This window comes from Dipodomys merriami, unplaced genomic scaffold (genome assembly GCF_024711535.1).
Source record: "Dipodomys merriami isolate MVZ:Mamm:240054 unplaced genomic scaffold, mDipMer1.0.p SCAF_8, whole genome shotgun sequence".
NCBI classification, from domain to species: domain Eukaryota; kingdom Metazoa; phylum Chordata; class Mammalia; order Rodentia; family Heteromyidae; genus Dipodomys; species Dipodomys merriami.
In genome coordinates this window covers 41,880,708-41,908,652 of record NW_027206401.1, presented here as the reverse complement: position 1 = coordinate 41,908,652, position 27,945 = coordinate 41,880,708, and the positions used below count along the sequence as shown (strand labels likewise).

Below are 27,945 nucleotides of genomic sequence, written 5' to 3'. Positions count from 1 at the left end.
CTCCTGGAGGCCGGGAGCTGACGTGTTGCTGTCCCAGCGGCGATGGCGGACGCTTGGGAAGAGATCCGGCGGTTGGCGGCCGACTTCCAGCGGGCGCAGTTCGCCGAGGCCACGCAGAGGTGCCGGACCCCGCCCCCCCACTCCCTTGTGGAGTCCTAATTAGGCCCGGGGGGTTGTCCCGCGCGGAGCTGAGGCCTTTGCGCCCGGGTCTGGGCCCCCGAGCCTCTCGGCCTTCTTCAGCGGACTCGCCTGGTCCCCCAGCCCGGGCCGCTGCGGCGCCGGCCCAGACCCGAGCCCCCGGCTCCGCCGGCGCCCAGGCCCCGATCCCGCCGCCCGGCTCGAGCCCGCGGCCCGGCCGCTGCGCGGGGCCGGGCTGGAGATGGCGTCACGCCCGCTGGGTCCTGGCGACGTGGGCCCCGGCCGGCAGCTGCGGAGCGGAGAGCCCACACGCAGACAGCCCCGAACCTGCCTCCCCACCCTGCCGTCCCCCCGTGCGGAGAGCCGTGCGGAGAGGCCTGGCACCCTTCAGGAACTGCAGGCCTCTGACGGTTTCTACAAAACCAGCAAGCTGTCGGGGAATGAGTCCAGAATAACCTCTTCTGTTGAATAGTAGTGAACACACACACATATGTATCTGTTATACAGCATACATAGATATATATATAGACATGCATTTATGTGTACACACCTAAGCATCGAGTGTTTGAGGCCACTCATACAGTTCAAGTGGAGAGAAAAATTGGGTTAAACAAAAAAGAAAAGTCCGTTTTTCCCACCTAAATGATGTCTTCTCAATGTTCAATTCATATTTGAAGTCCCTAAAGCGGGTTTAGAAAAGAGGACATTTGAAAGTCTGAATGAGGGTCAGCTAAGCAGATGATTTAAGTGCACACCTGCTGATCCCCGAGCTTGCGTAAATGATTGGATCCCTAGGTTGTAGAAGGAAAGATAACACATTTGGTCGTGTAAAAGTAGCTTTCCCTGCAAACTTTTTGGAAGCCTGTTTTCATACCTTTGTGTTCGTTTTATTGAGCATCAGTATGCCAAGTATGCTCCTGAAATCTTTCTTTTCCTTTAGGTTGTCAGAGCGGAACTGCATTGAGATTGTGACTAAATTAATTGCTCAGAAACAGCTAGAAGTAGTTCACACACTTGATGGAAAGGAGTATGTCACTCCAGCCCAAATTATTAAAGAGATGAGAGATGAACTACATGTCCGAGGTGGTAAGTAATCTCAGGAGACCCTTCCCACCTCCCCCTTGTTTGTGGTCAGAAAACTCTTAAAATGGTCATAACCAAGTAAGACCTTTTTTATTGTATAGGTCACCTTTCTTCTCAGTTATTTCTATTACAAAGATTATAGGTTCTCAAAAATTTAAAGGAAGTTTTCCATGCTTTTAACACTTGTGCATAATTACAAATTAGATAACTCAGATGGGATATTATATCCATCATATTACTATCAACACCCAAAGAATAGCCTTTTTTTGATGTTTTGTTTTTAAGTTGAACAAACTACTGATTTAATTAAAGACAATTTGGTTAAAATAGACCAACTTGAAGCCCCCTATATTTTTGATATTATTGGGATTAAATTGAGCCAACATCTATCCTTTTTTGTTTTAATTTAGTTTTCAGATAGAGCCTCATATTTTTGTCTGCCACTACCTCTGCCTTCTATGTCTTCGGATTGTAGACATAGACCCCCCCCCCCCCCCCCAACCCAGCACTTTAAGCAACTCTTTATTCTAGTAACTTCTGAGTTATCCATTTAACCTTGGTGTTTATTTTGTTTTCTTTATCTTATACGTAATTCTAATAATATAGGAGCTGCATTTTGGAATATTTTGCTGACAGAAACCTACCTACTTCTAACTTTCAAACAATTGAAAAAAAATCATCTTTTTTTTTTTGAGACTCTTTTTTTTTTTTTTTTTTTTTTCCGGGTCCGGTTGTGGGGCCTGAACTCTGTGCCTGGGCGGCTCTTAGCTCAAGGCTAGCACTCTATCACTTGAGCCACAGCGCCACTTCCGGCTTTTTTCTTTTTGCTTATGTGGTGCTGAGGAATCAAACCCAGGGCCTCATGCATGCAAGGCAAGCGCTCTACCACTGAGCCAACTTCCCAGCCCAAAAAAAATCATCTTTAATTTAGTTGTCATTATGTCTTTGGCCTTAGTAGCTGAATTCTATGTTGTAAAGTAAATTTAATAGTCTCCATAGATATAGCCAACTTGTACATCACTTGGTTTTCATAATTGTTCTGATGTGATGAAAATAACTCTTGAGTTACTACTGCCTGTAGATTCAGCCTTAATGACCTACTCAACAAATGGTATATATGTGTGTGTGTATGTTGACCTAAATTATTGCCATTTGTGGACTTGAACTGATCAGCAGTTAATTCTGTTAAAGTTTGCACTGTTTACCTGCTCCTTACTTACATGTACTTTAAAATTAATTTCTTTTCTTTAAAGGTCGAGTAAACATTGTTGATCTACAACAGGTAAATTTTAAATTTATAAAATTTTGTTTTGGTTTCTCATTTTTTTTAGTACTATGAATTTGTTCGGTGCCTTTCAAAATATCCACAAATTAAGAAAGCTACTTACCAGGATTAGATTCAAGGATCATGGTTTGAAGCCAGTCTTAGGAGGAAAGGCCATGAGTCTCTTATCTCAAATTAACCACCAAAAAGCATGAAGTGTAGCTGTGGCTCAAGTGGTAGAGCATTAGTCTTGAACACAAAACTCAGAGACAAACCCAGGCCCTGAGTTCAAGCCCCAAGACCAGCTCACAGACAGACACACAGACACATATTCACTAATATTAGTATGATATTTTATGTAATATTTTATACAGTATATGTAATCATGGTAGAAAAATTACTAATGTTTCAGTCTATCACTTTAGTAAGTAGAAGTTATAAATAAAAATTAGAAAATATTCTCAAAAAGTATAAATGCACTTGTATTTGTCAAGTATACTTTATTTAATAAGCTCAAAAATCTTGTCTGAATTGTTATCTGTTATATAAAAATATAGTTTCCTGCTTAATAAAAATTTTCCTGGCCAGTAAAAAATGTAATTTTTGTAAGTAAAAAGTAAGTAAGTAATAAGTCTCTATCTTTTCTTTGATGAAGACTTTTAATAATTGCAAATAAATTCAAAATTTACCTAAGATTAAGGAGTTTCTTAAGAAGTATTATTTTAAGAAGTATTATCTTATACAACATCACAGAATTACTAGTAATATAATTTTTGTTTATTTTCCAGGTAATTAATGTGGATCTGACTCATATTGAGAATAGAATTAGTGACATTATTAAATCAGAAAAGCATGTCCAGCTAGTATTGGGACAACTGATAGATGAGTAAGTATAATTAAAGAGCCTTTCTTTTCTTTCTTTCAAATACTCTAGGCTAACAGTGGCTAATTAGATGTTGAATTTAGAGCTTATAGAGTCCTTCCTTTTCATTACAATAATCATTCCACTTAAAAAGTACTAATTATGTGAACAAACTCATAAGTAAATTTTGAATTTTTTCTATGAAAGTAATACAAAGTATAACTTGTTTTTTTCTGTGTTAACATTGCAAGCAGATTTTTTCCAAAAACACTTTTTAAAAATGACTAAAATGTCCACTAATAGGAAATATGATCGCACAATTTACAACTTAGTTGCAATGATGAGGAAAAAAGTAAGTTTAGAATATGAGCAATGAATGATGTATATATACCTATACTCTAGTCCCTATTTTGAGGACAGACTCTATTTCAAGAGAAATTAAATGTAAAAGATGGAGAATATAGAGGAAAAGCATTAGTTCTCATTTTTTTCCTATTTTCTTTTTTATATATTAGAAACTATTTGGATCGATTAGCAGAAGAAGTAAATGATAAACTGCAAGAAAGTGGTCAAGTAACCATATCGGAATTGTGTAAAACCTATGACCTTCCTGGAAGTTTCCTGACACAGGTACTATTTCTTAATAGTATAATATGTTTTTATTTTAAACAATTATTTTAAAGGATATTGAGGGGAAAAAAAAGCACATTCTCATCAATTGGTATATTGCAAGTATCCTACTTGATATGCTGCAGCAGTATACTGTATAGGTGTATTTTCTATTTGTTGATGGCTCTGAGGAGACATTTAAAATGATTACATTCTTCATGAGCTGCATGACATCCTAAAAACAAGAAATTAAGTTTTAGAACTCTTGATCCAATGGCATATATACCATAAGCATATAGATTTAATACTTCTCATATCAGCTGCGCAGAATCTTTAACCAAGATATCTATAATTTTAACCTCCCAGTTATATTTCTCTAATATTAATTTCCCAGTTATATTTTAGCAAATAACTGCTGAAGATTATAACACAGAGGGGTTACCACTATCATCTGTGGGCGAAGGTTAAGGACTCCTTGTAGTACACAAGGTTGCTTTATTAGCAAAAGATTTTTCTATCTATGATGTCAATAGTGACATTATCTTTTGATGTCCTCTTTTTTCCTTCTCCAAATTCTCACTATTATATGTAGAAAAACCAAGGAATCTCACATGTTGTCTTAAATTACATATCTGTGTTAATGCTCAAATAAGGTATCTTGAATTACAGCATAACAATGTTTCCTGAAAACAGAGGCATATCCTTAGTATTTTTTTCCTGTTTTTAAAATAGTTAGACATTTTAGAATCATAAAAGTCTGTCTGATAGAGTAGATGCTTAGTAGGGTTTGCTGCTTAACAGATCTTAATTTGATTCTAGTCTGTTCATTTCTTCTTTATTTGATACTAAGAAGAATATTTCATCTGCCATGTGCTTCAACGCACTTATCTGTGCTTTTTCATAGGCTTTATTTAGTGAGAAATAGTGAAATTCTGGTACAATTGAGACATTCAATAAATACTGTTTTTGTTTGGTATGTACTGAATCAAATGAACAGAAGAATCTCATTTTACATATAAATCACTTTAAGAAATCCAACTTATAAAACTTATCAGACCATAATGATATGAAATAAATTTGCAGTACTGATTTACTCACCTATACTAAGAGAATGAGCTATCCTAAAACAGCATGTATATTAGAGATGTATTTTTCATAGCATTTTAGAAATCTAAGTTCTATTTTACATGAGCAAATATATGCTTGCCATAGAAAATCAAACCATGTGTTTCCTAAAAACATTTTAAAACTATCAGGCTGTTGCAGGTCACCAGTGGATCACACATATAATCTTAGCTACTCAGAGGGCTTAGATCTGAGCATGGAGGTTCAAAGCCAGCCTGGGTAGGAAAGCCCATGAGACTCTTGTCTCCAATTAACCATAAAAAAGCCTGAAGTGGAGCTGTGACTCAAGTTGTAGAGTTCTAGCCTTGAGCAAAAGAAGCTCAGGGACAGTACCCAGGCCTACATTACAAGCCCCGGGGCCAGCAAAAGCAACAACAATGACCAAAAAGAAAAAGAAAATCAGGCTCAGTTCCAAATGATTTCTTATAAAGCTATGCCCTGAATACATTTTTGTGTTTTTTGGAATATACAGCTATGTACTATTTTTTAGTTCTATTTTTTTCTCAACATTACAAACAAATATTCACAAAGGTCATTAAGTTGTTTAAAAACATTTTTCCATGTTATTTGTCCATGTAAACCTAATTCATTTTGAGATGTGAAATGTGTTCAGACTTATATCACATGTACCTGACCCCAGATATTGTATAGCTGTAGAGAAACACTTTTGAAAGTAGTTTACCAAGAAACCATATTATCTTCCAGTTCAAATCTGGACAAAGATAACTTGCTCATATTTGTGTCAGAGAAAATCATTTTTAAATCTTATGCTTCCCTAAGTTACAAAATCTTGAAATACTACTTATTACTCTCTGTTAGTGTTGGAAACTCTAGATAGGGTTTTCTCTGATACTCATGTATATGCCTTGGCTGTCTATTCTTGGGAAACTGCTGTATCTTCAAAACTGGTTAGTCAATCATTTTCATTTTACATTAGAGATGCACTTCATTACCAAGAGCTATTAGGATACTTAAGCATTTTTCTTATAAACATTTTGACTAAGTTGTTGGCTTTTCTGTGAAATAATGAAATTTCCAAGATCCTGAACTTTTATTATAGGTTATATATTTTTGATTTATGTTTATGAAATCTCCCAGTCACATGATTATGCATCAGCATGAATTGGATCATACAAATTGATATGATTGATTTTGATCTTTAAAATATTTATCTGTATCCTTAGGCTTTAACTCAGCGAATTGGCAAAATTATCAATGGGCATATTGATCTTGATAACAGAGGAGTCATTTTTACGGAAGCCTTTGTATCTCGCCATAAAGCACGTATCCGAGGACTGTTCAGTGCTATTACCCGGTGAGATGCCTTGAAACAATAGAGACTTGTTTTAATATTTTTTTTAACCCTAGCAGCTGGATCTTTCTTGTTTAAACAAAATCTCATTGAGGACCCCAGTTTATTAGAAAAGGAGCTTCTGTGAATGGGAATGGGGATATCAATTCCTTGAATGCACCCTATTTTCAACCTTTACCATCCTCATGACCCTTGAAATGCTTTCTACAGATCTAGTTTAAAAACTGCTGTCCACATCACTATATTAAGGTCACCCTGGATTCATGAAAAGACCATGCAGTTTACAAAGTTAGAACAATTTGGGCTCATAGCTCTGTCACATAATAACCATGTAAGCATATACCTAACTTACTTGGACATAACGTGAGGACAGATGATTTTTAAGATCCATCCTTACCAAGTAAGAGTCTATAATGCTGAGGATCAATCATGTTCCTTCCAAATGTTATGTAGCATAGATTCAGAACCTACATTCTCTGTTATCTCCTCTCCTGTGACATCACTGTCATTTCACTACTTTGTGACCCACCAAAAATGTCCAGCTCTCATTTTAAAAGGAATTGTGAATGCTATATTCCACATTCCACTCTATCTACTACTGACATAGTTCATTTTCTTTTAGTGAGCCTTCTTAAGATGAAGATCTACATTTACTGTCTCAGTGATCTGTTACTTCTCATCCCACCTATCTGGCTTCAACCACGTCAATAACAATAACGTAGTTATCTTTAAATCTAGTGGTTATTTCTATTTTTATTTTGCTTTTCAGCAGTTTAACTCCAGCCATGATTTTCACATGGCACCAAAAGTGATATTTTTGTTATTTTATAAATTAGCAGACATTTATTACATAACAAAGCACTAGAGGTTAAAAAGACTACAATATTAGGAGGAAGAGCTTATAAACTATATAAATTTTCTCCTTTCTTATTTTTAAATAATCTGACACATAAGTTGTTAGATAATTTCTTTAAGTTTCTTTTAAGAAACACTTTGTCAGGACATATTTAGGTAAATGGAATGTAAAGCATACAAAATAAAATATGAGAAAGTTGTAATAATTACTGTACAAAGAACAAATATGTGCAGACTTCACAGAGTACTTGAACTGATTTAGTTGGTTTATGAGTTTTAGATAATTTTGCTAACATTTTTGGGTAAAACAGTTTGATAAGATAAAAATTATTGGGCTGGGAAGTTGGCTCAGTGGTAGAACGCTTGCCTTGCATGCCTGAGGCCCTGGGTTCGATTCCTCAGCACCACATAAGCAAAAAGAAAAAAACCGGAAGTGGTGCTGTGGCTCAAGTGGTAGAGCGCTAGCCTTGAGCTGAAGAGCTGAGGGACAGTGCTCAGGCCTAGAGTTCAGGCCCCACAACTGGACCAAAAATAAAAATAAAAATAAAAAAAATAAAGATAAAAATTATTTCACACAAGAAATGAACCCCAAGATAAGTATTCAAAATTTTTTACTTTCTTGCAATTGTTTCTAACATATTTATAAGATGATTTCTTTGTTGCTTTGTATTTCCCTCCCCCACGGTATAACCCCTGCTTTCACTGTATTTGATGTTGGTATAATTTGTAGAGGGGAAGGGAAAAAACAAATCGTTTAAATAGGGATACAGGTGGACCCATTGCAACAATGAGATGTACAAGTCGTTATGTCAAAAAACGAACTTTATAACTTTGGCCGGGGGAGGTAGAGTGGAGGTGTGGGGGGTGGTGGGGTAGATGGGAAGGGATGGGAAGGGGAAACAAAGGAGGAGGCAACAATGCTTGATAAGAAATGTACTCATTACCTTGCCCATGAATTTTAACCCCTCTATACGGTATTTTCACAATAAAAAATTATTTCACACAAATAATAATTCACACAAATATTTAATAATTTAATATTAAATATTAAACAATATTCACAAATAAAAAATAATTTAATTGAAAATCTCCAAACACAGGATTTTAAAATATTGAGTTCATTTTCAGAAACTATTTCAGCCTTCCCAAGTTTGTTGCAGGAGAATTAAAGCTTAGAATTACGTTAAAAAATCTTTCAGTTACAAGCAAACAATGAAAACTTAGAATAACGTTAACTAGATAATAAGCATACTGGCTTAAACTGAATAGGAATAAAACATACTTGAAAATTACAGTTATTATAGATGGAATACACTCATGGGAAATCTACCCAGTAGAAATAAAAATGTGTTCAAGGCTGAGGATATGGCTCAGTATATAACAGCCCTGCTTTGAATGCAGAAACCTTAGGACAGTCCTTAGCACATCTCAAAGCACACACACATATACACATACAAATATGCCCTCACAAAGACATTAATACAAGTATTAGAGACAATCTAAATATGTATCAATTGGTGGATACATAAGCAACATCTCTGTCTATGTAAAGAAATGTTGTCTAATAATAAAAAAGATTAAATTGTTGATAAATGCTTGGTCATAGATCACCATGCAAAACATGCTAAGGGAAAGAAAGTGAAAGGAGATGCCTTCTTGACTTCATTTATATTCAGTGTTTAATGGGGCAAATTATTTTAGAGACAGAAAACATTATTATGTAAATCATTATTATGTAAATAATTAACTCATGTCAAGGAACATTTTGGGTAATGGGAATATTCTAAAACTGGATTACACAAGTCTCTGAACTTCATTAGACTGAAACTACTGAATTATACACTTAAAATGAATGGACTTTATTACAAGTAAATTTTATCCCTATTAAAGTGGTTTAGAGAAAGAAATATGTAGTCATTACAGAAAATGCTGACAAAAAGCATTTGAAATGGATCCTTTTTAATCATCTACCTTATTCTAGGAAAATACCATTCCAAATTCTTATGAATGTACATATTATCTCATTTTTCTTCAAAAATGGAATCTGTAACACTCATCTGAATATTTCCAAATGAGGAAAAGATCAACTGCACCGTAAGAGGAGAATGAAAAACATACATTCAGCCTTCCAAATCCAGGTTCTGCATCCATGGATTCAACTGTGTAGTAAAAATAATCAGGAAAAAATTGCATCCATAATAAACATATAGAGTTTATTTCTTCATTATTGACTGAGCAATACAGCATAACAACTGTTTATAAATATTATACTAGGAATTGTTAATCATCTAGGATGATTTAATGTATGCAGGTTATAGGAAAATACTACACCACTTTAAATAAGAGACTTAAGTATTCACAGGTTTTACTGTGAATGAAGGGCTATTCTAAAACCAGCTTCTCATCTATGTGTATGGATGACTATATATAGGAGAAGGCAAGGCACAGGCTAGAAATCAGAAGTGAATATTTTTTAAATGATAATATAAATCTATCCTGGGTTGCAAGAATAGTTTGATTTCCCTAGCATTTCATTAGGGAAATTCCAATGAAGGATTTAAAATGCGGTAAAAACTTTTTTATCATTTAAAACCATGGTTTTCATGAACCTTGTTTTTTAGTTGTATGAATCAATTTCAATTCTTGCTCTCTTCCTTCCTTCTGTCCTTCTTCCCTCTTTTCTATTACTTTCCATACAGGCCCACAGCAGTGAATCCTTTGATTTCAAAATATGGATTTCAAGAGCAGCTTCTTTACTGTGAGTTTTGTTCAAATATGTGTCACTCAGACTAAGGGGTAGTTTAGTTGTAGAGTGCTTGCTCAGCATGCATATGCACAATTTACTGATTTTCATTTCTCAATCCTAAAAAACAAAATGGGGGGAGAGTGGTGCTTTCTTTTCACTTAGTCTTAAGAGTCTGTAGTATAGATTGGTTGGACTTACTGCTTTGAGCCCTTACTGCACATTGCAGGAATACATATTCAAGACTAAAACTATTTGTTTCAGGAGCCAGGGAGCAAAGGAATGGAAAGAGCTTTGAGGTCACCCAGTCCACATAACCTAAAGACCTCCTATTAGGCCCCCCGAAGACCCCCTACTAAGCCTTTAATACATAGAAGGGACATCCAGCATCCAAACTGTAGCACTGCTTGATAGGCTAGTAATGCAAAATGTAATTAATTTATGTTTTCTCCTGTTATATTCTTGAATCTTAATATCCCTAATGTATTTTCTGTTTCAGAATATTTCTTTATAACAGTGGTCATATGTGTATCTATCTTGTATACTACCAAACATTAACTGTTAGCTACCTCCAGAGGGATAGGTTGAGAAGAAAAGCAATTTATAAATAAAATGAAAAAATATGAATATGTATATATGTATCTATGTGTGTGCGTGTATATACATGTATATACACGCACACACATGTTGGGCATACACATAGTGAGATGTAAAATTGTGGGATTAAAGATTTCTGGCTGTTCTGTTTTTGTTTTAAGCCGTGCTCGAAGAGCTTGTTACTAGTGGCCGATTACGAGGCACTGTGGTTGGTGGGAGACAGGACAAAGCTGTGTTCGTCCCTGATATCTACTCCAGAACACAGAGTACTTGGGTGGATTCCTTCTTCAGGCAGAATGGCTATTTAGGTAACTATTTTTAATTTAAGAGTATAGTGTCTTTTATTACTAAAACATTCTTAGAAAGTATTATACTAACCTTACTTTCCTTCTGTTGGCCAGGTTACACTTATTCCTCTTAACTTAAAGATATAATCACATTGTAGTCTTCTGTGGGTCTTAGATATGAATTTAATTCCAGAGTCACCTCACCAACTATAACGTAAAATTGCCAAAAACTGGTATTGTTTATCAATAACCTTTCTGTTATATAAAAATGATAAAGTACAAGTATTTTAACGTATAAGATTATGTTCCCTATATATTTTATGAAATTGCCCAGTTTTCAATTACTTCCTCTTCAAAATATTTTGACTGTCAACTTATCAATGTTCATTTTTATCAGTTGTCTTTTACTTCTGAAACATTGAGGTTATTTCAAATTGTGTTTCTGAGGTTCTAACCATCATTTGTATACAGCAGATTGACTAAATTTAGTCATTAAAATATCCACTTAGTTTGATCAACTTTATAATTATATAGCAGATTACTTTCTCAGTAAGAAACCTGTATACTTGCTCTACTTATGTTTTCTTCATCTCTTGGGATATACTGTTTCTTTTCTTCAAGCTAAGATCTATTAAAACATTGTTGTAGCTCATTCTTTTAAAGTATGGTTATTTGGGGTGAAGGTGGTAGTGAAGAATGTAGATATCTTCATTTACAATATTGTCTGTACATTTGAGAATTTTTTATGCTAAAACTTTTCTAGTTAAAAGACTAGAGAATTATTTTGTTCTAAATTTTTAACATTTTAAAAAGAAATAGCAATATTTTAACTAATAACAAAATTAATTTTACTTTGTTTCTTAAATCATTACCTTCTCTTACCCCTATTTCTGCTTTGATTGCTCTATAGTCTCATGTTTTTCTTTAGCCCTTAGAGAGTGACACAGCTGGTATTCAGAAAGTATCAATTTTTCTAACAAAGACTTGTAATGAAAAAGGTTTGAGAAGATAACCGGAGAATGAGCTATGATACAGCTCTATGTTTTATTCCTAAAATAATCTAGAATGCAGTACCTTTAAGATCAAAGCATAGATTTTGTTAAAACTTAACTTATGTTTAAGGTTTCTAAAAAATGAGAGTGGTTGACAGTTCTTTGTGATGTATTTCTAGAATTTGATGCTCTGTCCAGACTTGGAATCCCAGATGCTGTAAATTATATAAAGAAAAGGTATAAGACTACACAGCTCTTGTTTTTAAAGGCAGCTTGTGTTGGTCAAGGACTTGTGGATCAGGTGGAAGCATCAGTAGAAGAAGCCATCAGCTCTGGAACCTGGGTTGATATATCAGTATGTTTTATCTATTTATTTAAACCAGTAACACATAAGATTTTGCTAATATGTAGCCATTTGGAAAGCTAGGGTATGCAAAGGTAATCTTGGCTTTAGAGGTAATTTCCAGCAGTCATTGTTAAAGCATTAACATTAGTTATTTTACATATAAAGTTATTCTAGCTTTTGAAGTAATCTTTTTCTTGTGTATTATCAATATCTATAGTTTTGTTCATCTCAAAACAAATAAGAAAACAATGTAAAACACACATCAATCCTGATACTGACATTGATGAGACTTACTTAAGCATTTAGAACTCTGCTGGTGTTGAATATGCTGTAGCATTTGTTTATCCCTTATCTAGTAATCTCTGTTAACATATTAACATAAGCTGCTTTGACACTGATAGTGTTTTACTTCAGTGTTCAGTGTAGACCTGCCCTCTATTATATAAAAAAGACAAGGATAAGTAAAAAATAAAAGTGTAAGTAAAGATAAACAGAGAACTAATCTACTAATTTCTAGTCAGGGCTTTAATTTAGTCTTCATAAAGCAGAATGTTCCTTGTTTGTGGTACAAAGACCTTAAGTTTTTCTCTTGTTATTTGTTTGAATTTTGTAGTTTAATAGATATATGTAACAAATTTCAAGTACTTAGTATGTGTCAGTCACCATTCTCTTTGTTGGATAAAATGTTTCTTGGGAGAGACATTTGGAGGAGACATAGTTATACAGAATGATAATACAAAGGCAATAGAAAATGCTTACAAGAAATGTATTTTGCAGGAGAGTTTTCAGGCCTTACTGGGGGATTGTTTGTGCGTTTGTGAAAGAGAGCTTTTGGTGTCATGTTGGACAGTTTGTAATGACTTACATGTAGGGAAATTAGATAGGAAATAGGTTATAGTTCCCAAGCTCAGCATGATAGTGAAATCTGAAATAGAGTTTGGAAAATCATCAAATTAATTATGGTTATGAAAACCACATGAGAGCATACTAATATGCTTACATGAGTGTGCATATTTATATACATACATTCTTAAATCATTTGCATATTTTATATGTATGGCAAGTAATATGTATTAAATGACCTTTTCATTTCATTTTTATTTTGTTTATAATTCTAGCCCCTGCTTCCCAGTTCTATATCAGTGGAAGATGCTTCAATGTTGCTTCAGCAGGTGATGAGACTATTCAGCAAACAGTCTTCAGCTACAGTCTTTAGTGACACTGTTGTAGTCAGTGAAAAGTTTATAACTGACTGTTTAGATCGGTTCAGTGAACTTATGCACCAGAAAGCTGAAAAGGTATTCCAGATTTTTTTTCCTACACCAATCTTAACAAAATTTTTACGTTAAAGTCATCTGATGTCTTTTGAAAAATGGCATAAGCAGTTTACCCTTTGTCTACACTTTGTATGAAATCTCATTTTCCTTCAATCATTCTTATTTACTTTCTTTCACACATGTTCATTTTTCCATTTTTCCTTTACATTTTTATCAGAACATATGTTAGAACTTACAGACCTTTTAAGTTAAAATAACATAAATGAAATTTTATACTTTTCTTTTTTCTAAAATCGAGTTTTCAACTCATGGCCTCATGCTTACTGGGCAGGTATGCTACTAGGTTGAGCTGTGCCACAGCTGTTTGTGCATTATGGGTTTTTTTTTTTGGTTTTTTTGCTTTGTTTATTTTTTTTTTTCAGTCATGGAGCTTGAACTCTAGATTTGGGCACTGTCCCTCAGCTCTTCAGCTCTAGGCAGTGCTCTACCACTTGAGCCTCAGCACCACTTCTGGTTTTCTGGTGGTTTATTGGAGGTAAGAGTCTCAAGAACTTTCCTGCCTGGGCTGCCTTTGAACCGCGAATCTCAGATCTCAACCTCTTGAGCAGCTAGGATTACGGGTGTGAGCCACCAATACCTGGCACTTAGTTGTTTTTTACATAGCAGCTCTTACTTTTGCCAAAGGCTGGATTTAAGCCTTCCTTGATCTTCCTAACCATGCCCATCTTACCAAGTAACAGGGATTATAAGCATGCACAGCTTTGCCCAGCTTAAACTATATACTTAAGTCACCTGAGGATATTGATCCAACTTTAAAATACTGAAATACTGAAATGAGCATAGCAGTATCTGTATAATTTCTTTCATGCATTGAGTAGCTCAAGAAAATCATTAGGCTTTTACATAGCATAAGGTATATGTATGTACACACAAGTATTATTTAGTAAATCTAGCAGAGCATTTTTTTTTCTAGTTTGGGTATATAAATAGAAGAACTTACTGAGGAAAGAAATTCTGTTGCTATCAAAATTTACTTTCATTAATGATAGTAGGACACGTCTCAATATCAGTATTCTACTGCTTGAGAAAAGGCAATTCACACCAAGCCTGGGCTGCATACTAAGATTCTGTCTCAAAAAAAAAAAATTAATTATAGCACAATTGCTGTAAAAATATTTGAAGGAGAAATAATGCCAGATTTGTCTTTGTTTTCATTCATATTTCTGGTTAACAGCATCATCTCTTCATAGAACCTGGCTTTACGCAGGCTTATTAAATAATGTGTATTTAGGTTCACACATTTTAAGTTATATAATCGTATGCAAATGAGCTTTTCCTGGTAAATAGAAAAAGATAAATAATTTTATAGATTTGATGAGTAAATCTTAGTTTAAGCATGTTTATTCTTTATGACTTTGGACAAGCAGATCTCCACTCTCCTTATCTTCAAAGAAAAGATGATGATATTCTCTCTAAAGATGATAAATACAAATAAAGGGATATATATATATATATATATATATATATATACACCTATATATAAAATATCTGATACATTAGCTACCAGTCTTATTAAACTGTCAACATTCTAAGCATTTTTCTCATGAAAATATGCTTTTGTTACAGGAATTATAGAACCTTTTGTTATGAAAAAGCCAATCTTTGAACCTGAAAATAGTTCATGTTGTTAATACAAACTCAAAAAAAAAATAAGGGAATTAATCCAGCCCAGCCCTGGTGGTTCATACCTGTAATCTTAGCTACTCAGGAGGCTGAGATACGAAGATCGCAATTTGAAGCCAACCCCAGGCAGAAAAAGCCCTGAGAATTTTTTTGTCGGTCATATGTTGGGTGCTGTCCCTGAGCTCTTCAGCTCAAGGCGAACACTCTACCATTTGAGCCACAGTGCCATTTGCAGTTTTCTGGTGGTTAATTGGAGCTAAGTCTCACAGACTTAACTCCCCAGGCAGGCTTTGAATTGCATTCCTCTGATCTTACCCTCCTGAGTAGCTAGGATTACAAGCATGAGCCACCTCCATGACCCTGAGACTCTTACCTCCAGCTAACTACCTGAAAACCAGAAGTAGAACTAGCCTTGAACAAAAAAGCTCAAGTAAGAAGCCCAAGCCCTGAGTTCAAGCCCCAAGACCCTCCCACCCTAAAAAGAGGAAGAAAGAATTCAAAGGAAAAATAGACTTACCGGGTAGCACTGGTCTTAGGAGGTCTTAAAAAAACAAGGGACAAAAGGCTCTGCAGGTAATAGTTAAAAAGGATTACATCTGATGTTTTATTGTTTTCAGAGATTATACTTTCTAACCTAGTATTAGGTACAAAAAGCTAACTTTTTTTATCAAGATGAAACAGATTTAGAGTAGTAAACAAAGCTTTAGATTTCGTAACTAAGACGCAAAGGAAAAACATTAGAATGTGATTATGCAAACAACTTTTATGGTTTTTATGGTTTTTAGAAAGTTACATATTTTACATATTTTTACATATTACATATTTTTCCTACCTAAAATGCATGTTTATTTCAGGAAATGAAAAATAATCCTGTGCATTTAATCACTGAAGAAGATCTGAAACAATTCTCCATTTTAGAAAATGTTAATACAAATAAGAAGGATAAAAAGGATGAGCGCAGGAGGAAAGCAACAGGTAATTATTTGTTGCTTATTAAAAAGATTTAAAGGAAGTTTTTATTTGGTGTGAATTTTGTATTAAGCCTTATTTAGAAGCTTGTCCTTGTGTTTTTGACCTTTGAGAACTAATGACAAACCTTTTGATAATAAGTTGTTTTGATTATGGAAAATGGAGGTGTTGGGGCTAATATATTATGGTTACTTTCTTGAGAAAACCTAATCTCATGATTTTTTACTGTTTTCTGGGAGGTGGAGGCTCTCAAACATGCAAAAGGCATGGCCTCTTTACTAGAACATACCACGAATGTTCGCTTCAAGGCCTCTGCAGTAGTTGTTCTCTCCCTGTGATGTCTTCTCCCACTCTCCCAAATATCATTAGCTGGTTATTTAGAACTTGGCTTTTAAAGTCATTTCTCAGAGCCTCCCTAAGCCATCAGAAAAGTATTCAGACTTGCTCTAGGTCAGTCATCTTACTAATTTTTTTTATCACTAATCACTGCAGTGTATTTTGGTTAGGAACCATGTCGGTCTCATTTTTTTGTTATATACCTGTTACCTAGAGCACCATTTGATAATTTTTGTGTATGTGAATGTTTACTGAATTAGTGATTTCCCCAATGAGCTATTATTTTTATAAGTCACTGAAAATTATTCTCGGTAGCACTTTTATACTGGAAATTTGTACTTGAGAGATACGTGTTTTTCATACTGTTTTATGTAGGAAGAAGTTGTAATGCTATGTCAAGAATAAAAATTGATATATACAGTTTTTATTAACAGCTACAGACACATTGAACTTTTACTATAAAGACTTTATTTTTCTCATGGAATTCACTATTTCTTTGAGATAGTTTCATTCCTTCTTCAAACTCTTTTCTTGCAAAATCTTACAATGGTATTTTCAAATTTTTCTCAGTTCTTCCAGGAAATGATAGCATATTAGTCCCCAAAATTCTAGCAGTGCTTACGACTATGTATATTTTATCATATATTTTCTTATCATTATCATCTATCACATTTATTTATTATGTGAGTTGATGATATAGTTAAAATATACCTTACTTACTTGGTGATGTGTCAGCATAATTATAATCTGTTCTGTTTCTTTCCAAATGTTATGGGTCATGTGGTATTTTATTCTCAGTGAAAGTGCTGTTGTCTGGCAAGTTCAGCTATAGCACCTGGAATCATGTCAAGAGTGAATGTCTTTTCATAAGAAACATTACTAAATGTTAAAAGCACATTCACTTTAAATATTCAAAAATAGTATTTTTTTCCATTATAAAAGCAAAGGGTAGGTAGATTCCACAATACGATGAAATCTGAGGGAATTCTATACAGAAGTTAGAAAAAGATTTTCAGCTTATTAAAATAACTTCAATTTACTGAAAAATCTTTTTTTTTTTTTTTTGGTCAGTCGTGAGGCTTGAACTCTGGGCTTGGGCGTTGTCCCTGTACTCTTCAGCTCAAGGCGAGTGAGTGCTCTAACGCTTGAGCCATAGCGCCACTTCTGGTTTTCTAGTGGTTTATTAGAGATAAGAGTCTCATGGACTTTCCTGCCTGGGCTGGCTTTGAACCGCAACCCTCAGATCTCAGCTTCGTTGGTAGCTAGGATTACAGGCGTGAAACACCGGCACCCGGCCGAAAAAATCTTTATGAAGGAAAATAGTTTCAATATTTTTCAGTGTTTATAACCCATTTAAAGGTAAATATTCTCTCTCATGGAATTATTATCTTCAATGTAAATAATAGAGAATACCTCAGTAAAATTTTATAACTTTTAGTGTTTGAATTTGTTTCATAATTTACGGGGCTTTTGGTCGTTAGTTAACAAGTAAGGTAATTGTTAATGATTTTCTTCTATAGAAGTGATTAATATTCATGGTCAATATTTGTAGAATGTTATTATCTTTAAAGCACTGGTGTATTCCCAGAATGTAAAATTGTGATATGCTTCTTGGCTTCAAGAAATTCATGATCAGGTTGATTTGTGGGTGAGTCAGGATGTCTCCTGTGAACATGGACAGTAATCTTTATGCTAATTACCTAAAAATCAAGTCGAATTGTGACATTATACTAGAGGAAAATCTAGGATGTAGTAACAGATCAGCAAATGAAGGGATATATCTTTTGAGGAGATAAAAGGTGAGATGATGGATTTGGCTAAGAAAAGATCGTACACAGCTATAGAAATAAGATGACATTGGAAAGAGATTGTATTTAAAGCAAGCAGGCTTTCTCAGGATTTTGTTTAAAGAGATTTCTTGTTATTTATTTATTTTAATAAAGAAACTCCAGGCTTTAAAAAGAGTAAAAGATTTCTTGTTTTGCTTTTTATTTTTCTGCTTAAAGTTAAGTGTAGCAGTATAGAGTCATCATTTTCTAAATGACTAACTAATGTCATTCCTACCAGAGGGTAGTGGAAGTGTGAGAGGAGGTGGTGGGAGCAATGCCCGAGAATACAAAATTAAAAAAAGCAAGAAGAAAGGAAGAAAAGATGATGACAGTGATGATGAGTCTCAGTCATCTCACACTGGTTTGTAGCTTTCCTTTCCTTTCCTTTATTTCTATATGACTTTTAAAGTATTTTCATTAAAATGTATATTGTTAAGTATGTGCTTATACACATTTTCAGTAGGTACAAATTTCAGTCACCACAGTTAGGTTAAATAAAAACCCATCAACAGTTCAAATTTCAGTTGTTCTTGGATATCCACTGTGATAATTGCATAAAGCATAAACTTATTGCTAATTCTTCTGGCCACAAATCGCCATGTGAAAATGACAGGTGACTATTACTACCCATGAAAGTCAGGTCAACTCATTTTAAGGAAATAATCACTACTGATCACCAGTTGTTATTCATTGTCAAATAACAAGGAAACGAATATAGTTGAGTTCCTCTGTCTTCCTGTATTAAACCCATTTGACATTTTACAAAAACTGGATAATTCGAACAGGAAATTTGAGTGATAGAATAAGTGGTTAATGGTGAGATTGCTGACACTGCAGTCATTCAGGAGACCAGCATCACACTCAGAGGAATGGAGCTAACATGCACTTGTGGACAGATGTGAGGAAGGGATGGTAACTGAGAGGATAGAGTTTATAGACCTGATATAGGAAAAAAAAAAAAAACAACCCTAGAAACAAAAATAAAAAACCCTTCACATTAAATAAATCTCTTGAGTGAAAGGCCAAAGGATAAAGAAAAGAAAAGCTAGGGCTGGGAAGGTGGTTCAGGGGTAGAGTGCTTGACTCGCATGCATGAGGCCCTGGGTTTGATTCCTCAGCGCCACATAAGCAGAAAAGGCTGGAAGTGGCGCTGTGGCTCAAGTGGTAGAGCACTAGCCTTGAGCTGAAGAGCTGAGGGACAGCACCTAAGCCCAGAGTTCAGGCCCCATGACCCCCCCCCCAAAAAAAAGCTAATCAGAGTTTTATATATATATTTAATTTTTACAATAAAGCATAACTAGTTGGTTGCTTATATTTAGAGGGATAGAATTGACTAATCCAGTGCATCTTTTCTAGATTTGCTATTGTTTAGAAATGTTGAATCTGAAAGAGACATTGTAGTTTGTTTTTCTAAATAAATTTGGTTTTTATTTTTGTTTAAAAATGTTAACAAAACTATGATATTGCTCTCTTTATCAAAAAAAATAAAAAACAACACCAAATGATCATAATATAAGATTTATAGTTCTTTTCTTCCACAGAGTTTATTACATAGGAGTTATACCTAGGAGATGAAAATGTCAAATGATGTGACTGGTGTTAATACACAGTGATTTGCAATATAGCATGGTTACTTAAGCTTGTCTTTAAAATGTCCTAAGAAAAGTTGAAATGTCTACTGTATTTGATATGCATAAAACAGTGTTATTTAAAGGAAAATTTCTTTGTAAAAACTACTTGCTCTAGTTAGCTTTACTACAGTTAGTGATGAGATGGTCCCATATGTATTTTAATATTTTCTTTTGCATATTTATATAATATATACCCTTTGTGTGTATGTTTGTGTGTGTGTGTGTGTGTGTGTGTGTGTGTGTGTGTGTATATATATATATATATATATAAATAAATGAGTTTTCCTATTTCCTAGATGTATTCAGGATATAGGTGTAAAGACACATTTTTACCAAGAATTTTCCAGTATCTGTGGTTCTAAATGAGGCATGAGATTTGTGTGTGTGTGTGTGTGTGTGTGTGTGTGTGTGTGTGTGTGTGTGCATAGATTATTGAGGAGCTATGAAAGTAGTAAAAACATTCTACCTAAAAAGTACTTTGAGTCCTTTGAAAAAGGCTGTCTTGTAATCTCTGAAATGGATGCTGAAATTGGGTTTTTGGCTAAAATATAGAGTCAATTCAGTGTGAAAGATTACTAAAAGGAAATATAATTTAATAACAAGTAAAAAGCATACATGAAGCAAACAGTGAAAGCAAACTATTTAGTTTGAACATTAGGATTAGAAAAACAGATCTCAGAAAAGAAGGATAGTACTTGGATGTCTACTCTAAAGCTTTGATTTCTTCTGCTTAATTCTTCATTTATACTGAAAGGTGATTTTAAGCTACTTATTTCTACTGCTATTTCACTTGTAGAATGGAAATAATTGCTTATTTAGAAAACAAAACTTTATAATTTTTAATGGGAATATTGTTGGCTTCTTTGTCTACAACCTATACTCAGTAGGTAGGCATAATATTTCCACTGCTAACAGTTTCCACTATTTTAGCTGCATCCCATATTTCCTTGCAATAGAAATAATTTTGTAAAAACAAAAATAAATTATGGTTCTAAAATTATTAACTTTACTTTTTTCATTGGTGCCTCCTAAAAGGATAAATTTTAGCTTAAAAATTCTATTAGAGTTTTGGACCTTTTAATACATAATCACTTTTATGATGAAAGAAATTCTACTTGGTCTCCATTGTCTAGCAAAGACAGATTGTCCTGTTCTAAAAGATACTTTATTTAACATGATTGTTTAAAACCCAAGCTATTTTGTATCATGCAAATGAAACAAAGGGAAAATTTTGCTTTCTATTGGTCAGATGCACTTGTAGAAAAGAGAATGATCATTTAAAAGAAATTTAATTACATTTATTTTTTAGCTATTGTTATTTGACATTAGCAATATGACAGTTTATGATAGATAATGAATAAACTACCATTTTATTTCATATGACAATACCTTAATGACTCAGGTTTTTTATGTGTCCCTTTCTCCCCTCACACTGCCTTGTCTGTAATAGGAAAGAAGAAGCCAGAGATTACTTTTATGTTCCAGGATGAGATTGAAGATCATCTGAGAATACATGTACAAGATGCATCTGAGGAGTTTATTTCTGAACTTGCTGAATACTTAATAAAGCAAGTAGAAAACATTGTTCTCCCTTTCGGATAGAATTTCAGTGGTTATTAAGTACATACATTTTAGATATTTTTGTTTTCAAAGCTTTGATGTTAATCACAATGTCTTTGACTTTATTGCCTAGAGAGGCAATTTAGTTCAGCATTGTATAAGTATTTTGGCCAAAGTAGTATGGAAATTAACAACTGAGAACCATTGGAATGTTTGCTGCCATTGCTCCATTGTAAATCTTGGTTGGGGAGACAAATACCAGGACTAATCATTGACTGTCTCTTGATAGCATAAAAATCATATTCAAAAACAAGTAAAGATTATTTTCTATCTTATTTTGATAGAAAATAACGTTAACTTTTAGGAAGCACATAAGTAAAAATCAACCTTAAAAGGAGTAAGTTTATCTGGGTGTAAGGGCTTACCACTCTTGGCTACTCAAGAAGCAAAGGAGGACTGGGGCATTGTGGCTCTAAACGACTCTACGCAAAAAGTTCCTTAAGTTTTAGTTCCTGAGAATGGGTCAGGGACTTATATTCCACTATTCTACAAATTAGCTTTAAAAGGCTGTGTTCATACGTAGAGTTTTATTGATGTTCTTGACATTTTCAGTGCAATATCTTTGAGTACTTTAAGAAAAATAATCCATTTGAGTTATAATTCCTAGAGTCAGAAACAAATTTTTCATGAACTCTTCTCCAAATTAATTTTATTTGCTTGCAAAATAGATACCATTTCTAAGGCCTTATTTCATTAGAAGCAAAATTTCTCATCTACATCATATATCTAGTACATTTTAATTAACTGCATTTATCTTGTACACAGACCTCTTAATAAAGCATATCTCGAGGTGGTACGTTCAGTGTTCATGTCTTCAACTTCTGCTTCTGGAGCTGGCAGAAAACGCACAATCAAAGACTTACAAGAAGAGGTTTCAAACCTATACAATAATATTAGATTGTTTGAAAAAGGGATGAAGTATTTTGCAGGTACACTTAATACTGTTTTGTTATAGGTTCTTGTATTTATAGAAGGAAATTAGTCTTAACAACTTACCTTCCTTTCCAGATGACACTCAATCTGCTCTTTCCAAGCACTTGCTGAAGACAGTGTGTACTGACATCACTAACCTCATTTTCAACTTCTTAGCCTCAGATTTGATGATGGCAGTGGATGATCCTGCAACCATTACAAGTGAAGTATGTTCTGATTTTCCTGCCACTGGATTGTTTTGAGTCAGCACATTTTATTTTCTCTTGCTTGAAATAGTTTTAAAGGAAAAAGGAATATAAGAAAGAGTTCTTTTTCAGTATTAGGGTTTGAAATCAGGGCATTGTGCTTGGTAGGCAGGGCTTTTACCCCTTGAGCCAAGCAAAAAGATTTTAGTTCAAGTACAGCAAAATGTATGTATAGTTGTCCACAGGAATGGTAATAAGACCAATACACTAAGAATAAAGATGCTTAATTATTTTCTAAGAAACAGGTTTCTCTTCCTCATCCTTCTTGGTCCACTTAAGATTAAAAAGTAGGGAAAATAAGGAAGGTGAAAGTATCTTCATACATACGACTTTATAGCAGTGACTTTAAACTGAGTGAAACTACAGTTTTACTTATAGCCTCTGGCATTGGGGTTTCAGGACATAAAGGTGACGTGTTGTTTTTTGGATGATGTTTAATTTTATATAATTTTATAAGGACCAGAACAGGGGCATAGTGACTCCCTTGTACTCCTACAATGCACTGGCCCTCTTCGCGTTCAGCTTGAGCAATACGTCCACATATATATGAAAACATCTATATTTCCTTCTTTTTTGCCAATATCTACTGTAAGAAATAGACGCAGTTTGTCCCATGCTCTTAAAGGCTGCAGGCTACCTTAAAGGATTGGTGTGAAGTGGGATGAAGAGGCGCTATGTTGCCCCCGTCTTCCCAGATACAATATAGCCTAGGGTCTTGTTAAGGAGCCATTTCAGCAGGCCATTTCCCAAACCTTTGCACCAGAAGGAACTATCTGACTGATCAAGAATGCCAGAAGACATCACAAGGCACACAGACTTGGAGAAAGGTCTGAAAGCCTCCTCATGTCATAGCATAACAAGCAAGTTATCATGGAACAAGATCTCAGGTCCATCCTACAAGCATCCCTGAGTTCTGTGAGTAAGGCTCTTCGCAGCTTACACTACCTCAAGAAAATTACTTTTTTCCCACCCTAGTGAAAAGAGAGGAAATGCCTGTTACCCCCATATTCTACTTCCCACAAAGCCAGTGACATTGTTTCTAGTCTTCCTCTTCAATTGCTGGAGCAGGTAGTGAAAGTAGGACTGTTTTAGCCTTTTTACCTAACTCTTGGCTGGCTTTCTGATTTTGGACTGCAAGTAGAATCTTTTCATTCCCAGTTTGAGATCTAATAACCAAAAACGATAAATCCGTAGTAGTAAATATATGGTGTTTGTTTGAGTTTGTACTTGTAATTTATCAAAAACAATTGTTTTCTTTATAGGTAAGAAAAAAAATTTTAAGTAAATTGTCAGAAGAAACCAAAGTAGCTCTCACAAAACTCCACAACTCTCTTAATGAAAAAGTAAGTTGATTCTCCTTAGTTATCATAGCTAGACCTTTATATTATGATGATCTTTAAGTAGATTTTTACCAGAATAATTACTAAAACATATTCTGTTCCCAGCAACTTTCAAAGGTAAAAGAAGAGAAACAGCTGGATGCATTTTACCATTTTTTGTCCTAAATCACAATTTCTAATTTAATACCAAAATGACCTTTTCAAACCGTATTAAAGGTATAAAACTATACAACAGTATTAGATATCTATATTTCTTTAAGTACTTATATAAAAATATCAATTATGATAAATATCTTTCTAGAGCATAGAAGAGTTTCTGTCTTGTTTGGATTCTGCAGCAGAAGCTTGTGATATTATGGTAAAAAAAGGAGACAAAAAAAGAGAAAGGTAACATTGATTAATCTGTTAATAATATTCATATATAAGACATTTCTTGAAATTTGAATATGACCATCTAAAACTGTCAAGGAAGAGTATATTTAAGTGTCTTTAGATCTTCAAGTGTATATAATTAGATATTCCTCTTTGACCCTCTTGATAACGTAGCAGAGTTTTTTAATTCCATAGTTGATTTAAGCCTGGAACTTTTTATTGGCTCTGGGGCCTTCCTTATAAGAAAGCTTATTTAAATCAGCATAGTTCTGTTTAATACCTAGCAACTTAAAACAAAAAATCATACTTTGAAAATATATGAATATAGCTCTATAGAATTTTCTATAATTTTTTTATCATATTAGTCTATCCATGTGGAGCTGTATATGTATATATTTTTATGTAGTATATTTATATATAGCATATAAATATATATTTCTATAAATATTAATGAATAGCATATAACATTTATATATAAATAGGTAAATATATATAAAGAATTTCTTAAAATCTTATTATGGAAGTAGATCATTAAACTCAGCAAACTATAAAAGGAAATAAAAGAATTCAAAAGGAAAGAATTGAATTTTGTGAGGAGATTTTAAATTGTCTATGTGTATGTGTTTTGTTTTATTTTAGGCAAATACTATTCCAGCATCGACAAGCACTGGCTGAACAGCTAAAAGTCACAGAAGACCCTGCTCTTACTTTGCACCTCACATCAGTCCTGTTATTTCAGTTCTCAACCCACAGCATGCTCCATGCACCTGGAAGATGTGTTCCACAGATCATTGCTTTTCTTAATCATAGGATTCCAGAGGTATTACATTTTCAGTGCATTTGAAATTTTCAAAGCTTTTCAACTTTAAATATGTTGAGTGGGTATATATGAATCATTGTCAGCACTCAGATACCAAACATTAACCACTATCTCTTTACTTTCAAGAATGTAAACAGTGACCTTGGACATTGATTTTTCATGTTTAGCATGGCTCTTAAGAATCTTTTAAAATCCATGGAAATACTTTCAAAAAAAGACAAGAATGTCTTCTTTTCTATTTCAGCTTCTCTCATTTTAGCATATTCTTCAAAGACCAGTTCAGATGTCATACCCTGTACAAATTCTTCTCAGAAACCCAACTCCTCACTTAAATGTTATGTGGCTTTTTTTGAACCTCCCTGTCACTTTGTTTTGCTTGATAAAACTTAGATTCGTCACTTTATGAAGTGATCTGCATAGATGTTTCCCCCAATCTATCAACTACTTGATATGAGGGACCTTGTTAGATTCAGCTTTCAACATACCTGGCCATTGTTTTATAAAGATGAGGTCTTCAATATGCATTGGTCAGAAAACTTTACATTATCTATCCCATAGAACCTTGAATTCTGTTCACTAATGACTTTTCCTCTCCTTTTTCTTCCTAGGACCAGCATACTCTTTTGGTAAAGTATCAAAGTTTGGTTGTAAAGCAGTTAATCAGCCAAAATAAGAAGACTGGGCAGGGAGATGATCCCTCAAATGATGAGTTAGACAAAGAACAGCAGGATGTCGCCAATACTACTCGTAAAGAGCTTCAAGAACTTTCTTTATCCATTAAGGACCTTGTTCTGAAACCCAGGAAATCATCTGTGACAGAAGAGTAGTCATCTTCTGTCTGTTATTAGTGAGCAAACTCCCTATGGTTAAAGTTGAATGATCACAAACAATAGACATGGCCCCTACTCCTCTGTCAGCCCTTTGCTACATGGAATTCAAATAAAATAGTGGTGATGTATTAAATGTCAACCTTACAAAAGATGTGAATTTGTACAATTAGATTCTCTCTGAAAGTTTTTCTCTTCATATAAATTCTGTGTGTAATATTTTTTCATACAAAATTATTTTTGCATAGTTCTAACACTATTATATTTTTCAGGCTTATTTTCTTCCAGATACTAAGTAACGAATAAAGTTTTGTATTTTTCATCTCTAGGAAAAATACTTCTCATTTGCTGTTTGATTTTAGGTAACATTCCTATACTTTCATACATCTATGGAGAAACAATGTGATCATGTTTTTTAAAATAAGAAAAACTGTTTTTGGTGTTAGAAGTAAGACTGAGTTGGAGAATGCTTTGAATAAATGCTCAAGTAAGCAAAACATCATTTTTATTATGAAGCCATGACTTTTTTTTTTTTTTTTGTCACATAGATGGGGCTTTCACATGAACTTTTCAAGGGCCACTGGGGTGCTTTCACTGGTGAAAACCCAGAAGGGCCCCTGCCCTGCCTGCCCTTGAAAACAAGCTGCTGCTAACAACAGTGGCAGGAAAGACTGTAGTAGGTATAAGTCACTCCTGACATCACACTCACTACCGGTGTAGTGCATAGTTTCCTATTAACCCAGTTTACATATCTAAAGTTGTTTCAGGAGCTATTCTTAACATTTAATACATTATAAGAACCTGTAAAATAGAACGTTGCTTTCCCCAGTGATAATCCATAAATGCATTTTAATCATTAGAAGCTTTTTTTCCAAAAATAAAAGCTCTTAATAAAAAATAGATAATCATAACTGACACTTGGGGTCATGCCTATAATCCTAGCTACTCAGGAGGTTGAGATCTGAGGATCACAGTTTGAAGCCAGCCTGAAAGGAAAGTTGGTGAGACCATTATCTCCAAATAACCACCAAAAAGACAGAAGTAGAGCTGTGACTAGTAGAATGTTAACCTTGAGCTAAAACTGCTAAGGCACAGCACCCAGGTCCTTAGTTCAAGCCCTAGGACTGGCACATCAAAAAATAGGTATTCTTATTTTCTAACAATTATTTGTTTAACTAAGATAGTTTTTTGGAGTGATCATTTCAGCCACATGAATTTAAAGCAACAGTTTTATTACTTATGAAAATAGATTATTTTAAATATAATAGCAAATTAAATGTTAAATGTAAAAAGTATTTTATATAATTCCTTATATGACATATAAAACTTTATACTTAAAAATTTTGCATGCAAAGATCATGCTACCTCTTTTGCATTTCAGACAGTTTTAATCCTGTAATTGCTGACTAAACATTCTTATTACGGTTGGTAGAACTATGTTAAAAATATTTTGACTAATTTTGTATATTTTCATATGAACAAAGGAAGACAAAACAGCAAGTACTTTATGTCTGAAGACTCTAATTTAGTTTTATTTATTTCACTTCCAAAATATTAAACACCTTTTTATTCAGACTTTTTATTCAGATGTTAAGAACCTTATCATTTATGTTTCAGCAGATACCAAAGTAATCATGTTTCTGTCAAACTAGATAACAAATAGAAGGTACAGATACTGATTTAATTTGTGAGTATAATACAGCAAACCATTGAAAAAATAAAAAGTATTTTGTCTAAATTTGTGTTAATTCATATTTTTCCAAAGTAAATAGTTTTTTGTAAATATTATACAGTTGATTTTGTATGTAAAGATCTAATTTCATTCATATAGTGAAAGTTGTTCAATATTT

The 27,945-nt window shown here is 34.0% G+C and overlaps 1 protein-coding gene across 1 annotated transcript; it reads left to right on the top strand.

Moving 5' to 3' along the window:
- The first annotated feature begins 14 nt into the window (after positions 1-14).
- On the top strand, positions 15-27,945 carry Ufl1 (UFM1 specific ligase 1). Its single transcript, XM_070010750.1, has 19 exons — positions 15-119; positions 1,079-1,224; positions 2,475-2,503; positions 3,274-3,371; positions 3,863-3,977; positions 6,266-6,396; positions 9,948-10,006; positions 10,750-10,896; positions 12,047-12,222; positions 13,332-13,511; positions 16,028-16,148; positions 18,546-18,668; positions 21,389-21,506; positions 22,324-22,487; positions 22,567-22,697; positions 23,999-24,079; positions 24,378-24,463; positions 25,088-25,268; positions 25,877-27,945. Exons 1-19 carry the CDS (start codon positions 43-45, stop codon positions 26,093-26,095), a joined length of 2,382 nt encoding a protein of 793 aa, XP_069866851.1. The 5' UTR covers positions 15-42; the 3' UTR covers positions 26,096-27,945.

Coding starts and splice junctions, on each gene's coding strand:
- Ufl1 (XM_070010750.1), top strand. CDS start 43: ATGGCGGACGCTTGGGAAGAGATCCGGCGGTTGGCGGCCGACTTCCAG. Junction 120..1,078: donor TTCGCCGAGGCCACGCAGAG/GTGCCGGACCCC, acceptor CTTTTCCTTTAG/GTTGTCAGAGCGGAACTGCA. Junction 3,372..3,862: donor TTGGGACAACTGATAGATGA/GTAAGTATAATT, acceptor TTTATATATTAG/AAACTATTTGGATCGATTAG.